We start from the raw sequence: 13,807 nt of genomic DNA on the forward strand, positions 1-13,807 counted from the left end.
ATTCCATCTAATTCTCTCTCCTCATTGATTCTTCTCAGCAAGTAGTTGCCACCTGTACTGTTTGAATGACCTGCAGGGCCATTCTTGCTTCCTTTTGCTTCCATTCATTCTCCCGCCCTAATTGAACTCTCATATACCCCACCACACAAACTCGGAGCACTTAGTGGGTTCTCCTAACTTGTTTTAGACTATTGAGTTTAAATATCTAAGTTAAGACTTTTTAAGAAAAAAAAAAACAAAAAAGTCAGCACACTTGGAAGTTTGAAACTTTTAACTTATTCACGTCTCACTGCATTTGCAAGGACAGGAGATGGCGCCAGAAGTCAGTGGAATGCCTTGGCTTTAAGAGGGTTTTAACCAACCCCAGGGTGAGAAAGACTTGAGAGGGAGAAGTCAGAACTGAAACAAAGATGCCAGAGTTTGAGGAGAAACTAAAATGGAGATGGGGGCTGGGAAGGAGGGTATCACTTTTTTTTCCTTTAAAACATGTAATGGTCCCCTTGACACCTATTCCAAATCAGCACGGTTAGAAAGCAGCAACAGAAATATTCACAGTAAAGGCAAAGGTCAAAATAAAGTCAACTCCCTGGAGGACAGTGCTTTCCTCCTTTCTCTCTCCTTCCTAGAAACCAGGGCTTTTGTCCATTTGGGAAGCACGAGAGCCTGGAGAGGCGGTACACTCAGGAGCGGGGAAGTGTTGAATTGGGGCTAAGACATCTTTGCCAGACAAATTATGCAGGCAAAATCCCAAAGTCCACCAGCAGTGAAATACTTCCCAGAAAGAATCACATATAAAACATTTTAAATTAAAATTTAAAAATTCATAAACGAGCCAGGAGGTGGCACATAGCAAGACATACTATCTTCCCAGAAGGCTGAATATCAGCCCTGCCCTGGACACTGCACGGGAACTCTGTCCTGGCAGAGGTCATTCTGTCCAGACATCTTTTTTCATCCTAGATATCTCTGCTTGCTTTCTTTTTTCTGTTCTGCTGTGTTAACCACTCTGATTCCCAGGAAATCTAATTTACACTTTATGCCTTTTATTCTTCTTAGATGAGATGGATAAGCCTTTGGGGGAGCATCAAAACATAAAACTTTCCTGTAGGGGAAAAATAATTCAGAGGGTGATGAGAGAATAAAAAGGTAAATGACATCTGCAAAATGGCTTTGCTTTGCAGATCAATCACAGGGGACAGAAAGACACTGCGAGCTCCGGTCTCTGTAGGAGCTGATGATCCAGCACATGTATTATTCTGTTCATTTATTTGCCTTTTGTCCTGCTCCTTTATTTGGCTTCTGCTCTCCTTGTTTAGCTATTTGTTGCTACTCAGCAGGAGCAAGGAGGGCAGATGGAGCTCAAATGGGTGCATCCTCCTGACCAGTGACTCTGGTGAAGGGTATGGAGGAGAAAGAGGTTTCAACGTCTAGCTTGCAATTGTCTGTGTGTTTCACATTCTCTAATGAGGGACTTAGGATGTACATTCCGATCAGGATTTCCAGTCCCGTGGGAGAGCACACACCAGCCCACATTCCTGGGACACACAGGCTCCGTGCTCCACTGGCCCAGCTCCTTGGTGGCAGATTTCACTCAGTCCCACACGTCCTGCCTCAGCCCTTTGTTGGGCAGGAGAGAAGACCCTGGGCCCCTCTTCCATCTGGATCACATGATCTCATTCTGGTCCCTCCCTTCTCTTTATCCAGAGCCCGCCTTTTTCTGATGGTGGTAGTGATTGTTTCTAAGGTCTCCCCATCTTTCCTCCTGCCCCAGCCTTTCTGCCAGGGGTCAGTGTCCTCTTCAGTGACAAAAGCCGCCCTAGATCTGGGCTCCCTGGGGAGGGAGGTGGCTGGGTCTGGCAGTTAGAGCCACTGCCTCTCTATGGTGCTGCTTCAGCCCCTCCCCCACTGGGCACACAAATGGGCTTTATACAGCAAACAAAACCACTCCCCCACCCCCAGGCCACACAGGCACGTGGACCCAGGCCTCACAGTGGGAAGGGGGTGGTGACAGGCACAGGAGAAAGAAATTGCTCCAGAAAAGTTCTCGCCTCACTTTCCCTTATTTTTTACAAACTAGGTTTTAGTCCTTCACTGACTTCCTACCCACCACCTGCTTGCTCCCTGAGCCCCCAACTCCTTCTTGTTATCTATTTCCTAACTCTGAACTATTCCTATTCCAGAGCAGCTCAGATTCTGCAGGGGACTGGGAACAGGTCCCCCCACCATCTTCCTCATACCACCCAGGGAGCTATTCCTCAGAGAAGTCAGGTGGGGAAATGAGAACACAATGTCCTCTTGAGGGGGCTGGATAGGACCCCAAAGCTCCCCTTCCTCGCCCCCACCTGCTCCAGGGGACACCCGTCTGAGCAGTGTCTGTGTACCGCAGAGAAAGAAAGAGCTCACCGCAGCTGGGCTCCTGAGCTAGGGCTGGGGCTCCTGTGAAACCCGCTGTGCACTCTGGCTCTGAGCAAGTTCATCCTGCATGCCTAATCGGCTATTTAAGGAGCTGTTCACCAGCAGCCCAGGCAGCCCCCGCTCCCCACGTACACCCGTCCAGAGCCACCTTAAAAGCAGGAGGCAGTTGTGAAGTCGCTGGCCAGCAAGTGGAGTGGAGACTGCAGAGGGAGAAAAAGAGGGCAGAGAGAGACGCAGCAAGTAATTTGTCCTGGGACCCAGAAATCCATGGAACCCTACTGAAAACCAAATCCTCTGGGAGCCAGCAGAGTACACAAGAGACAGCAAGAGAAAAAGAGATAAATACACTCAACACAAGGATTCTCCTCTCTCTCTCTCTCTCTCTCTCTCTCTCTCTCTCTCTCTCTCTCTCTCTCTCTCTCTGTCTGCCCTAGTCCTCTAGTCCCCAAACTCCCAGTTCCCTGTGCCCCTTCCTGGGATACCATGTTGTTCTTCGCCCTCCTGCTAGAGGTGACTTGGATCCTGGCTGCAGATGGGGGTAGGTATAACTGGATGTCTGTGTGTCAGTCTGTGCTGATGTCCACAAGTCGCCAAGTGTGCTTAATGGGGGCAGGAGATGTGTAAAAAGAAGCCTAAGGGTTGAAATAATAAGCTTGGGGATGAGGAAAAAGAAAGGAATGTGGAAGAATCCACTTGCCTTCTTCTCCCTTTGCCCTTACAGCTTTGCTGTTATTGGGGATGAAGGAGAAAAAGCCGGGGGCAGGCTATATACACACACAAATGCAGGAATCTCTTTGCAGGCTACAGATTCTCTCCAGAGCTTTTTCCCCCACTGCCCTAGTCCCAGGCAGCCCTCCTGGACTTCTTTATTTATGAACTACTCCAATTAGAGAGCCAAAGAGGCCTGGAGTGAAAGGAGAGACCTGATGAGGGGGGGAGTTTACCCTACACCTCCTGCCAAACTCGGACCCTGATTTCCAACTGATCACCTCATGGTCAAGGTCCCCTCTTCATTCTATGGAACAACGAGCCAATTTCCCAGTTTTCTCCTGAGAGTATAGCAATAATACAGTTTACAAAGGACTTTCAGGAGCTCCCAGGAGATGAATAGAGTTTCTTGGGACAACAGGCCAAAGTGCTCCAGGAGTGTCCCCAGAGACCCCTACACCTCATTTTTGTGTTTTCTGTGCCTAGCCCAGTATCCAGCACATAGTAGGTGTGTAATTAAGGTTTGTTGGAAGAAGGTGGGGGGGACATGTCTAGAGAGCAGAAAGGGAATGCCGAGAGGATGATGTGGAGGAGAGGGAAGCCAAATGGAGAGTCGCAAATTTCATCTGAGGAGAAAGAAAAAAAAATAGGGAAAGAGGAAGAGATGTAGAATCAGTGTTTAGATTTGATGGGAGGAGAAGACCACCTTCACAAAACCAGGGGATTCGACTTGTTGGGGTGTCCCACAGAGCTGGTAAATAAGAGGCTGCCTCCAGCCCTTCCTTGGGCTGCTTTTCAGAGTTGTCTGAACCAAGGAATGGGACAGCAAAATACACCACGGATGAAATCCAGGACATTTTACAAATCTGAGGAACTTAAGGGAATAAGTGAGAGACAGGATGGAACTTAGGATTTCTCTCTAGAATTTCCAGCAATTTGAATATTTCAGCGAAAACCTACAAGAAGGCCTCCCTTTTCTACCTGAAGCAGTTTGGCCTTGGGTAGGGGCTGGACCGGCAGACCCCCAGCCTTTCAGCCAGAAACAGGACTGCATGAGAGCCTGCCATGTGACTAAGCTGGCAGCTCTTTTCTATACACAATGCTTCACTTTCATCCTGTCCCTACCAGCCTGGCTGCCTGTGCCTTCAACCTAGAGTAGACCCTGCCTTGACTCCTGCCATTCCCTAGCCATCTGGGAATGAAGGCTTCTGGTGATGAGGAATTTCCTCTAGAGCTACAGAGACCAAAAAGGAAGAATTTAAATATTAATTTGGACGTCAGTGGCCTGATTCATGCAATGCTTCAAAGCAAAGGAATAATACCTTTTCTCCCTTCCGCAGCACCCCCCACCCCCATACACACACTCTCTGAACTTCTTTCCTCTCCCCCCATTTCTAGTCCCTTTCCTCCAAACTCCCTGCTTGCACCCTCACTCTACCCCACACCAATTTTCTAAGTGTTAGATAGACTTGGCACAGGCTGGAGCAAAATAAAGGTTGGGCTGCCTGAACATTTGGATCCAGGTTAATTTTAGTCTCCAGGTTTTATCTTTTCATTTTTCCTCCCCCTTTACTCACCAAACACAAGCACAGCCTGGCTGGTGATTCTAAATAGGCCCCCTGACCTTTCCTCCAAGGTGTCCAGTTACAGGGCTTCCTTTAGGAAGTGCTGGAGTAGAGGGAGGAAAGAGAGCAGAGGGAGGTGAAGCAGTACAGAGCTCCTGAGAGAGGGCAGAGTGGAGGCCAGGGCCCTGCCCCGGGCCATGCTGGCTGTAACCCAAATTATTCTGCCTTGCAGGTCAGCACTGGACGTATGAGGGTGAGAGCAGAACCGAGGCCTATCAACACCACACCCCTTTCATACTGAGACCTCCCCAACTGGCAGGAAGACATGTCATGTGGCTGGGGAGGTTTCCTTGAGCTTCTTACCCTAGCTCCTCTCTTCCCCATCTCCCTATGCCCTGGGTTTTGCATATATGGCTCCTAGACCCTGTTCTAATCATCAAACCCCACACCTCCTGATTCAGCAGGAAAGCCCGTTAGGCCTTCAATAAATCCATGTGGGAGTTGGGGAACTGGAATGGAAAGGAAACTGGGTGGGGAAAAGAATCTTGAGCTTAGCTGCCAGTTCTCCTCCTGACTCTCTCTACCCTAATTGGTCCTAATCCCATTCTGCATCTGACATTAGGACAGAGATTGAGGACAGGTGTGAGGAAGAGGCTGGCAGAATAGTTTGACCCTGGGGGAGGGGGAACTCAATTCCCTTGAACTTCTGATTAATGACTTAACTGAACTCCAGAGTCAATGCAAGGTCCAGTGTGAGAACAAGAAGTGAAAGTAAGGATATCTGAATCCCAAGACCACTTGACAGGTGGCCCCAAGGACACCCCGTTTCTCTAGGATAATTTTATTTCCCCCTGGTTTTTCTATTCCAACTCTCTAATCCCACCTCGTGGGTATTCAGGCTTTCTAGCCCTCTTCCTCTCATTCAGCTCTCTTGTCCTTGAACTATAGGTAAGTAAAAGAGCCACCACTCCCCATTTATTAGGACAGATGGGGAGTTATCACTTCCTTCTGGGTAGCTAAGGGAAATAGCAACATAAAGTCCAGCAGAGACTCCTACCTCACCCAGCCCTTTACAATTGGGGCTGGAGGGAAGTGCATTTCTACCTCCACACAGATGTATAACAGAGGTGGGTGGTGTTAAAGGGTGGCTGGGGCTTGTGGGCAGGACAAATGTCCATGATAACCCCCACCAGGCCCACATGGTCAGGACCATTGGCCAGCCTCCTATCCTGAATGTGGAAGCAATGCCCAGTCCCCCATCGATATCCAGACAGACAGTGTAACATTTGACCCTGAGTTGCCTGCTCTGCTGCCCCATGGATATGATCAGCCTGGCACCAAGCCTTTGGACCTGCACAATAACGGCCACACAGGTAAAAGCCCAGGCTCTGGGGAGTTGCAGGGCTCCAGTTGAAATTTTAGGAGTTGGGGAAAGAAGCATTCTCATAACTTGTGAATTCTCAAAAAGCTTCATCCATGAATTTGGGGATATGAAAATGGAGATCAGGCTCTGTAGCCAAGGTAGGAATTGAAATGTCTATGATTGAGCTCGATGGGTAGATTTGTATCATAGCACTGACTTAATCTTCACTAGGAAAAGGGGAGATATGCTTTTAAAAAAAAAAAGCAAAAAAGCATTGGCCTACAGGAAGAAATGGGAAGAAGTGGGGGAGGAAGGTGGAAGGTGAAAGAGGGCCAAGTCTCCAAAGAAGGGTTGGCAATCCAGGGATAGGAAGGTTTCCACATTTCTCCACCAATCCTAGCTTGCTCTTTTCCTCACAGTGCAACTCTCTCTGCCCCCTACCCTGTATTTGAGCGGACTTCCCAGAAAATATGTAGCTGCCCAGCTCCACCTGCACTGGGGTCAGAAAGGATCCCCAGGGGGGTCAGAGCACCAGATCAACAGTGAAGCCACAGCTGCAGAGGTACCAGAGAACAAAAAGCTTGGACCAGGACATAGTGACAGGGATGGTTGGTCCTAGGGAAAGGAAGGATTTGGACACTGAAAAGAGTCATACTGGGGGGATAAGGTCAATCTTTGTGGTACAGACTTAGGGCATGATGGGGGGGGCTAGGGTCAAGGCCTTGGCGGGGGTGGGGAAACATTAAATGACTTGATTCCCTCTCCCTTCCCTCAGCTCCACATCGTACATTATGACTCAGATTCCTATGATAGTCTGAGTGAAGCTGCTCAGAGGCCTCAGGGCCTGGCTGTCCTGGGCATCCTAATTGAGGTCAGTGGCCCAAACTCCCTCCCAGGTCTCTCTCCACTTTCTCTGCACCCCTCAGTCCTATTCGGTTGTTGACCTCCCTCCCAAGGCAGACAAAAACCCACACTGACCATTTATTCTCTACAAGAACTCCAAACACTGACTCTTTCCAAACTCTCTCCCTTTCCTTCCCTTCCAGGTGGGTGAGACTAAGAATCCAGCTTATGAACACATTCTGAGTCACTTGCATGAAATCAGGCATGAAGGTGAGCCCTAAAAATCTATAGTACAAAGAAGTGAGATTAGACTTTAGAGAAGCTTTCAAACACTGACCTAAGAGGCCTTGAGAAGAGGCAATGAGTTAACACAGCGGGTTTTGCTTCTGGGAGCCCTGTCTAGGTAAAGTAGGGCACAGTGAGAAGAAGATGAGTCCTAGTCTATTCTCCCCAGATCAGAAGACCTCAGTGCCTCCCTTCAACGTGAGAGAGCTGCTCCCACTACAGCTAGGGCAGTTCTTCCGTTACAATGGCTCACTCACAACTCCCCCCTGCTACCAGAGTGTGCTCTGGACAGTCTTCAATCAAAGGGCCCAGATTTCAATGGGACAGGTGAGTGGTGTAGAGGTGAAGTGAAAGAAAGACATAGTTGTAACCTCAGACCCTTTCCCACTCCACAAAGTGACACTTCTCCAACTCTTCTACTCCTCAGCTGGAAAAGCTTCAGGAGACATTGTTCTCCACAGAAGAGCCCTCTAAGCTTCTGGTACAGAACTACCGAGCCCCCCAGCCTCTCAATCAGAGAACAGTCTTTGCTTCTTTCATCCAAGGTGACTGTGCAGGGCTCAGAAGAGATGGGAAACTGGGGGACTCAATGGCAGGAACTAGGGAGCCCCTGGGACAGAAAAGGCAAAGAGGGGAAGGAGTTTCCAGGACTTGCTTGGACTGGGAACCTCCCACCAACCCTGGTGGTGCCCAGGTGATTTTCCCAGACATAGGAGAGTGTGCTGCTCCCAGCTGGGATAGGGATCTGAAGTCCCACTGACCCAAGTTTTCTTTCCTTACAGTGGGATCCTTGTATACCACAGGTAAGACAGCCCTACCCAGGTATTGAGGGGATGGGGGTGCGGAGAAGCTCCTCAGCAAATGGGGGAAAGGCTCAGTATCTATGTTAGTCCTAGACTGATACTTTCCATCTTTATCTCCCCCAGGTGAAATGCTGAGTCTAGGTGTGGGCATCTTGGTTGGCTGTCTCTGCCTTCTGCTGGCTGTTTATTTCATCGCTAGAAAGATTCGGTGAGGTCCTACTTTCCATCCTTTGGTCCTTTTTTTTGTATTAAAAAGCATTCTCCTATTCCACCCCTAATCTGCTTCACTTAGGACACTAGTCATTCCCATGAACCATTCCCCCTTCCAGGAAGAAGAGGCTGGGAAACCGGAAGAGTGTGGTTTTCACCTCAGCACGAGTCTCCACTGAGGCATAGACTCCCTCTTAGATATTGTGGATGCCTTCCCCTCATGCCTATCAGGGAGCCTCTAAGATGGGGTGCAAGGACTGGCTAGAAAATACCGTAGCAGTAGCAGGCAGACACCCCTTCTCCCTCTGGATATCCCCTACAGAGAGGTATGGACCCACGCTCTTGTTCAAGGGAGCACAGTAGAGCCTTCAGTTTCTCAAAATATGCAGGAGGAAATCAGGAGATCCCTGTGTTGTTAATGCAGAGAATAAATTGTGTTTAGTTGTAGGGGATGTTGGGATGAGCCCCGAAGTCTCCTATTCCCTTACCTTTATGTCCCTTTTCCTGGATATATTGCAGGATTTACCCTTAGGAAAAGGGGGTTATATATTTTTGCTCAATATATTGGAAATTAAAGTTTCTGACTTTAATCCTGGCCTATCCTTTGGGGTATCTTGACGGTGGGATAATTTCTTAATCCCTCAGGTGGCAGAGATGGGCAAAGGATAGGGAAAAAAGGCATGGGTGATTAACTCCTTTTATCCCACCCCTGGAAGGGGAGATCGACTTCTGGGAAAATACTTAGCCCAAAGTTTTTGACATATTAAACTCCCAGCCCAGATTTCTGCCCTTGCACCAGAGCTATGCTTAGAGATGAGTGAGTGGTTGCCAGGTTAGGAAAGAGGCTGAACAAGAGACATGAGAGGACAGAAATTTCAACTGACACGTTATCCCCTCCCTTTTTAAAAGCCAAGTTCCCCTACAATTATAAAGTTATTTTTATTAGCCAAAATCACAATCACCTTGATTAAAAGGATGGGACACTCCACCCTCAGCAGAAAATGATACAGTTTATAGAAAACCTCCCCACCCCTCCCACACCCCAATTAAAAATTAGAAAAATCTGCCCTCCTTCCCTATGATGTAATGGTAGTCTGACTCCTCCAATGGCACTGAAACTCTGGAGGGGGCCAGCTCACCACAGCACTCTCCACTTCACCTTGGGGAGAGGAGGGATGCTGGTGGTCAAGGAGGTTTAAACCATTAGGTTCCAGTAATACCAGTACCCAACTGTGCACTTCCTTCCTTTCCCCCAGGGCCTGGGACCAAGGGGAAAGGAACAGAAATGAAACCAGCCATGAGGAGCAATTTGAAGAAAGGAAATATAGCCCAAGAGGTTAGAAGAGTTCCAACATATCTCCTCCCTCCCTTTACTCAAAAAACAAAAAAAGGCAGTTTGGGGTCTTTATCACCAAAAATGGTTCCCCTCAGACCTGAGAAAAAGAAAAAGATGTCCAGTCTGGGGAGGGGGTACTGGGAAACTCAGAGCTCATCTACCCTTGAGCCTCCATTAATTTCATCTCCAGGGAAATGGCTAAACTAGGTCCCTTTTCTTGGCAACCTGCACTGTCCAGAACTGGAAATGAAGAAATACAGGGCGAGGAGATCAGGAGGGCACCCCATGCCCAGGGGTCCCCCCCAGGTTCCCTCAGTCCTCGGGTGGGATGCGCAGGGCAGAATACACCATCACCCGACTGTCCTCCTGCCGTCGGCCTGCAGAGGGGAAGGGGGGTGAGTCTTGGGCAGGATGAGAGCAGAGCACTGACACATGGGGAGTGTCGGACAACAAGGGGTCCCCAGGTGGTAGGGATAAGTGCAGATTCAAACCCACCAGTCACTGACTGGCTGAACCCAGGCTGTTCCTGGTAAAGCTTAGAGACTAAAGGTCACAAATGGACAAAGCAAAACCCTAAAGGTGGTGGGCTAGACCAATGAGAAGGAGGCAGAGAATGTGGGCAATGGACCCGGGCCGGGGCTGGGCTCAGTCATGGGCAGTGGACAGGCAGGTGGGATCTGTCAGGCGACCAGTCCAGGTAGTCAGTCCTTACAAGAGAGGCTGTGCTGGATACTTCGGAGGGACCCTCCAGCTGTGATGAAGGCCCAGAGCCCCATGGAAACAGTGACTGCATAGATGGGCAGCAGGCTGGCCTCATACCAAGGGTTCAGGAATGTCTAGGAATGAAGGTAAGAGTAGAAAAGAGGTTAGATTCTCCCCCCACCTAATCCCTATATTCTCTTTGTGCCTTTGACTCAAACTTCCCCCAGATATCTCTCTCAAACTCCCTATCTTTTCCTTTGGAGCAACAACATCTTGTAATTAAAATGACTCGACTTTTCAGCTCCCTCAAAGGCTTCTGCCATTCCAGCTCACCTCAGGCCCTCTGCATTAAGTTTGACTAATCCATTCCTGCTCCTCCCCAGAGTAGGGGGTATAATTGATGCTGAGGTGAGAGACCTCTAAAGACTCCCCTTTCTGCCACCTCCCAAGGTAAGTTTAAAATGTTAAGTAAGGATGTACTTTCTCCCGCATCCCACTCACCACTAAATGCCTTTCTCCCTAACTCAGGCCCCTTTCTCCAACTCACCAGTCCTGATGTCAGTAGGTGACTCCCAACCACCAGGCCCAAAGCCCAGTACCGTCTCCTCTCACAGGCATCAAAGAACACAACTCCCCAAAAGGTATGGAGCAGGATAATGGCTGCTGTCAGAAAGGCTGCAGGGAGGGAGATGGGGATGAGATGCATCCCTGATCTTCTCCCAGCCTCCTGAGATGTTGAGCCAAAGAAGTCTCCCAGGGATGGCCAATGAATCAGATCAAGGCCACAGATAGATGGGGCATGAAGGCAAGATAGGAAACAAGTCTTACCTGAAGTCAGGAAGTAATAGGGTGAGTCTCCATGGATCCCAACCACACCTGGCCCAAGTGCATCGGCCAAAATATTGATAACAGAGAAGACACCACTGATGATACCGAAGGAGAGACCAGAAACTGGGGGGAGGGAGGGTCTTATCAATGTCAGAGATTACTATAACCTGATTACCAGTGACCCCTCCCAGTCACAATTCTCCCACACCTACTCTCCCTCCAGACCACCTCTCCTTAGTAGTCAGGTATGAAGGAAAACAAGAAGCCTCTTAGAACATGTGGATATTTACAGACTATCCTAGGGAAGGGGGCTGTCCAACTCCCTCCTCCAGTCCCTCTCCCTTGGCTCACCATAGGCCATTTGGCGGATGGAGATGGGTGATCTTCCGTCCTCACTCAGCGATGCTAACCCCTCATCTGCCTTCCTGGGGTAGGGCAGGGTAGGGGAAACATGAGGGAGGGCAGGGATGCTCCTTACCCTCGAATGTCCTCCCATAGTACCTCCTCTTCCAAATCACAACCCAGGGGCTGCCCCACTTCCCATAGTGCAATCCTCTGCCCCTCACCCATCCAGACCACCCCATCTTCTTACTTAAGCAGCTTGTAGTAGGCAAAGCGGAAGGCCTCCTGTAGAAGAACAGAGACTGCAGCACCAAAAATCAGGAGGCCATACTGGAGTCGGGCATCTGACCGGTCGGTCACATGGACCAAGATGAACCAGACCACAGAGGCCAGGAGCAGGGAGACCAGCCAGAAAAATGCCCTGAGAAAAGACAAGGAAAATGAGACAGGCAAGGGTAGGAGCAGCCAGAGAAATCAAGGAGGGGAACGGCCAAGGCTGCAGCATGTAAAGTGGAAGTTAGACTTCTGGATGGTCAGGGAGACAGGGACCAGATATGGTAGATGTCTCCATCAAGGGACTCATCTGTAGGAATCCGGACGCAGGGAAAGGGATAGAAATCTGGTTAAAGAGTCTTCAGAGCGGTGAGAACCAGAGCGTGCGAGCACGAAGGGCGAGGTATCCATTCCTGGATCCCTACTTAGGGAACCTGACTTGGCTGGCCTAAGTCAACACAGCCCCCTCACGAGTCCCGGCCTTAGGCCTCCTCTGACGTCGCTGGGAGGAACATAGGAGGAATCTATGCTATCCCCGGAAGGCGGAAATCCATTACCGGAAAGGGCAAATCGCCCAGAACCCCGACCCGACCCTGTCCAACCTTCACCTCCGACATATCTTTCCCAATTCAGGCTCCCAGGCTCGCCCCAGTTCCTCCAGCCCTTTCAGCGTCTCTTGTCTTCGATGCGCTCCCGTGTCTCCCCGACCCGCTACTCACCCTGCAACCAGGATGATAACGCGAAGAGGGTCCCCAGCCACAGTGATCAAGAAAAGTGCGAAGGCCGGGCCGAACGCGACGAAAGTGCATCCGAAAAACACTGCAGCCCCCATAGCTGGCCAGCTGGGGGTGGAGTGGAGGTCTGGCCAAGAGAGGCGAATGGAAGGAGCACTCCAGCTGAGGAGTCCGCGTGGGGTGACGACGCGACCCCACAGGGGGCGCGGCGCAATGTCACCCCCGGACCCCGGGGAAGGGGGGGGCACCGAAACCCCAGATGAAGGTCCGCGATACTTCCTCTACGGAAGCCGAAGAGGGGACAAACCCCGACTGCAGCCCCATGGCCACCTCCCCTGTAATCCCCACCCCCGGAAGGCCAATGGTGACTGGGGGGGCGGGCCTGCGGAGGCGGGGGCGTGGCTTCACGACCTGCTGGGAGTTGTAGTCCTCCTGCACTCTGAGCCCTCGACTTCGTCCTAGGAGTGGTTCCAGCCGGTTAAAGGGGGTGGGCTGGGAATGGCCCTGGTCGGGGCAAGGATTCCTGGGTTCGGTTGCGCCTTGGCCGTGGTTTCCTTTCGTAACTTTGCGGGGAAGGGTGGTAGCAATTCTACCTCTTCTTGAAGTGCTACAGAGGGGGAAGATCCTGTTTGAATCTAAGGGACAAATAACAAAGAGAACACAGGATAAGAGATGCAGGAAGATAGGGACGGGTATTATTCTTACTTGAATGAGAGGAAATGGGCTAGAGCTGCTGCCCATTTGAAGGTTGGACTACAAAGGAGCTCTTTCGATAGGCTAGTATAGTAAACATGGAATACAGTATGTCACTAACGAAGCCTTCATCTGTAATGACAGGAGAATCAGAGAGAAGCAAGAAGAGCCTGAAGAGAAATATTAGGAAGGCGTTTAGAGAGAACCGGAATTAAAAAGCAATTAGAGCGATGGGGATGAAAGAAAACGGCACTCCTCCTCACCCCCGTCACTCAGTTCCTTTTATGTCATACTTCCTCTATTTATTTTCTGAAAAATGAACCTCGTGGTGTCTTTTCCTCAAGTTAGGGAGAGGGATTGCATATTAGAGTGAAAGAAAGTTAAAGTAGAAGAGAAAGACATTGTAAACCTCATATGGATGGGGAGGGGTTAGTCCTCAGGCAGGATTTAGTTTCAGCAGAGGTATCCTAGGATGGGAAAGTGGGGGAATCTGGAATATTTTTTAAATATACGATCCGAACCCACCGCGGGTTCGGATCCTATATAGGACTGGCCGGTGCAGTCACTGGCTGAGTGCTGGTCATGAAAAAGACAAAAAAAAAAAAAAAAAAAAAAAAAATTAAAGCTTCCTTTCCTTCCTGGAAGTGATTTATGGTTTAATGCATCTGTGTACAGCCACATAGATGTTTTACATTTTTTCCAGGAAA

The 13,807-nt window shown here is 49.7% G+C and overlaps 2 protein-coding genes across 2 annotated transcripts; one reads left to right on the forward strand and one right to left on the reverse strand.

The window, feature by feature from the left end:
* Positions 1 to 2,550: 2,550 nt before the first annotated feature.
* Positions 2,551 to 8,782, forward strand: CA14 (carbonic anhydrase 14). The gene is made up of 11 exons (XM_063105442.1): positions 2,551 to 2,953; positions 4,921 to 4,941; positions 5,882 to 6,061; positions 6,471 to 6,613; positions 6,827 to 6,922; positions 7,098 to 7,164; positions 7,349 to 7,506; positions 7,607 to 7,724; positions 7,962 to 7,982; positions 8,106 to 8,190; positions 8,312 to 8,782. Exons 1-11 carry the CDS (start codon positions 2,899 to 2,901, stop codon positions 8,376 to 8,378), a joined length of 1,011 nt encoding a protein of 336 aa, XP_062961512.1. The 5' UTR covers positions 2,551 to 2,898; the 3' UTR covers positions 8,379 to 8,782.
* A 324-nt stretch (positions 8,783 to 9,106) lies between these two features.
* Positions 9,107 to 12,701, reverse strand: APH1A (aph-1 homolog A, gamma-secretase subunit). Its single transcript, XM_063105154.1, has 7 exons — positions 12,393 to 12,701; positions 11,651 to 11,821; positions 11,410 to 11,483; positions 11,059 to 11,181; positions 10,778 to 10,905; positions 10,241 to 10,364; positions 9,107 to 9,905 (listed from the first exon to the last, which is right to left on the reverse strand). Exons 1-7 carry the CDS (start codon positions 12,503 to 12,505, stop codon positions 9,841 to 9,843), a joined length of 798 nt encoding a protein of 265 aa, XP_062961224.1. The 5' UTR covers positions 12,506 to 12,701; the 3' UTR covers positions 9,107 to 9,840.
* Between the last annotated feature and the right edge of the window lie 1,106 nt (positions 12,702 to 13,807).

Source organism: Cynocephalus volans, chromosome 8 (assembly GCF_027409185.1).
Source record: "Cynocephalus volans isolate mCynVol1 chromosome 8, mCynVol1.pri, whole genome shotgun sequence".
Taxonomy (NCBI): Eukaryota; Metazoa; Chordata; class Mammalia; order Dermoptera; family Cynocephalidae; genus Cynocephalus; species Cynocephalus volans.

Bases quoted from the DNA above. Each gene is read 5' to 3' on its own strand.
- APH1A (XM_063105154.1), bottom strand. From the start codon at position 12,505: ATGGGGGCTGCAGTGTTTTTCGGATGCACTTTCGTCGCGTTCGGCCCG. The intron at 10,906-11,058 runs GTAAGACTTGTT...CCCTCCCTGCAG, and splicing joins CTATTACTTCCTGACTTCAG to CCTTTCTGACAGCAGCCATT. The intron at 9,906-10,240 runs GTAAGGACTGAC...TCCCCTCTGCAG, and splicing joins TATCCAGCACAGCCTCTCTT to GCCGACGGCAGGAGGACAGT.
- CA14 (XM_063105442.1), top strand. From the start codon at position 2,899: ATGTTGTTCTTCGCCCTCCTGCTAGAGGTGACTTGGATCCTGGCTGCA. The intron at 7,507-7,606 runs GTGAGTGGTGTA...TCTACTCCTCAG, and splicing joins CCCAGATTTCAATGGGACAG to CTGGAAAAGCTTCAGGAGAC. The intron at 7,983-8,105 runs GTAAGACAGCCC...TATCTCCCCCAG, and splicing joins GGGATCCTTGTATACCACAG to GTGAAATGCTGAGTCTAGGT.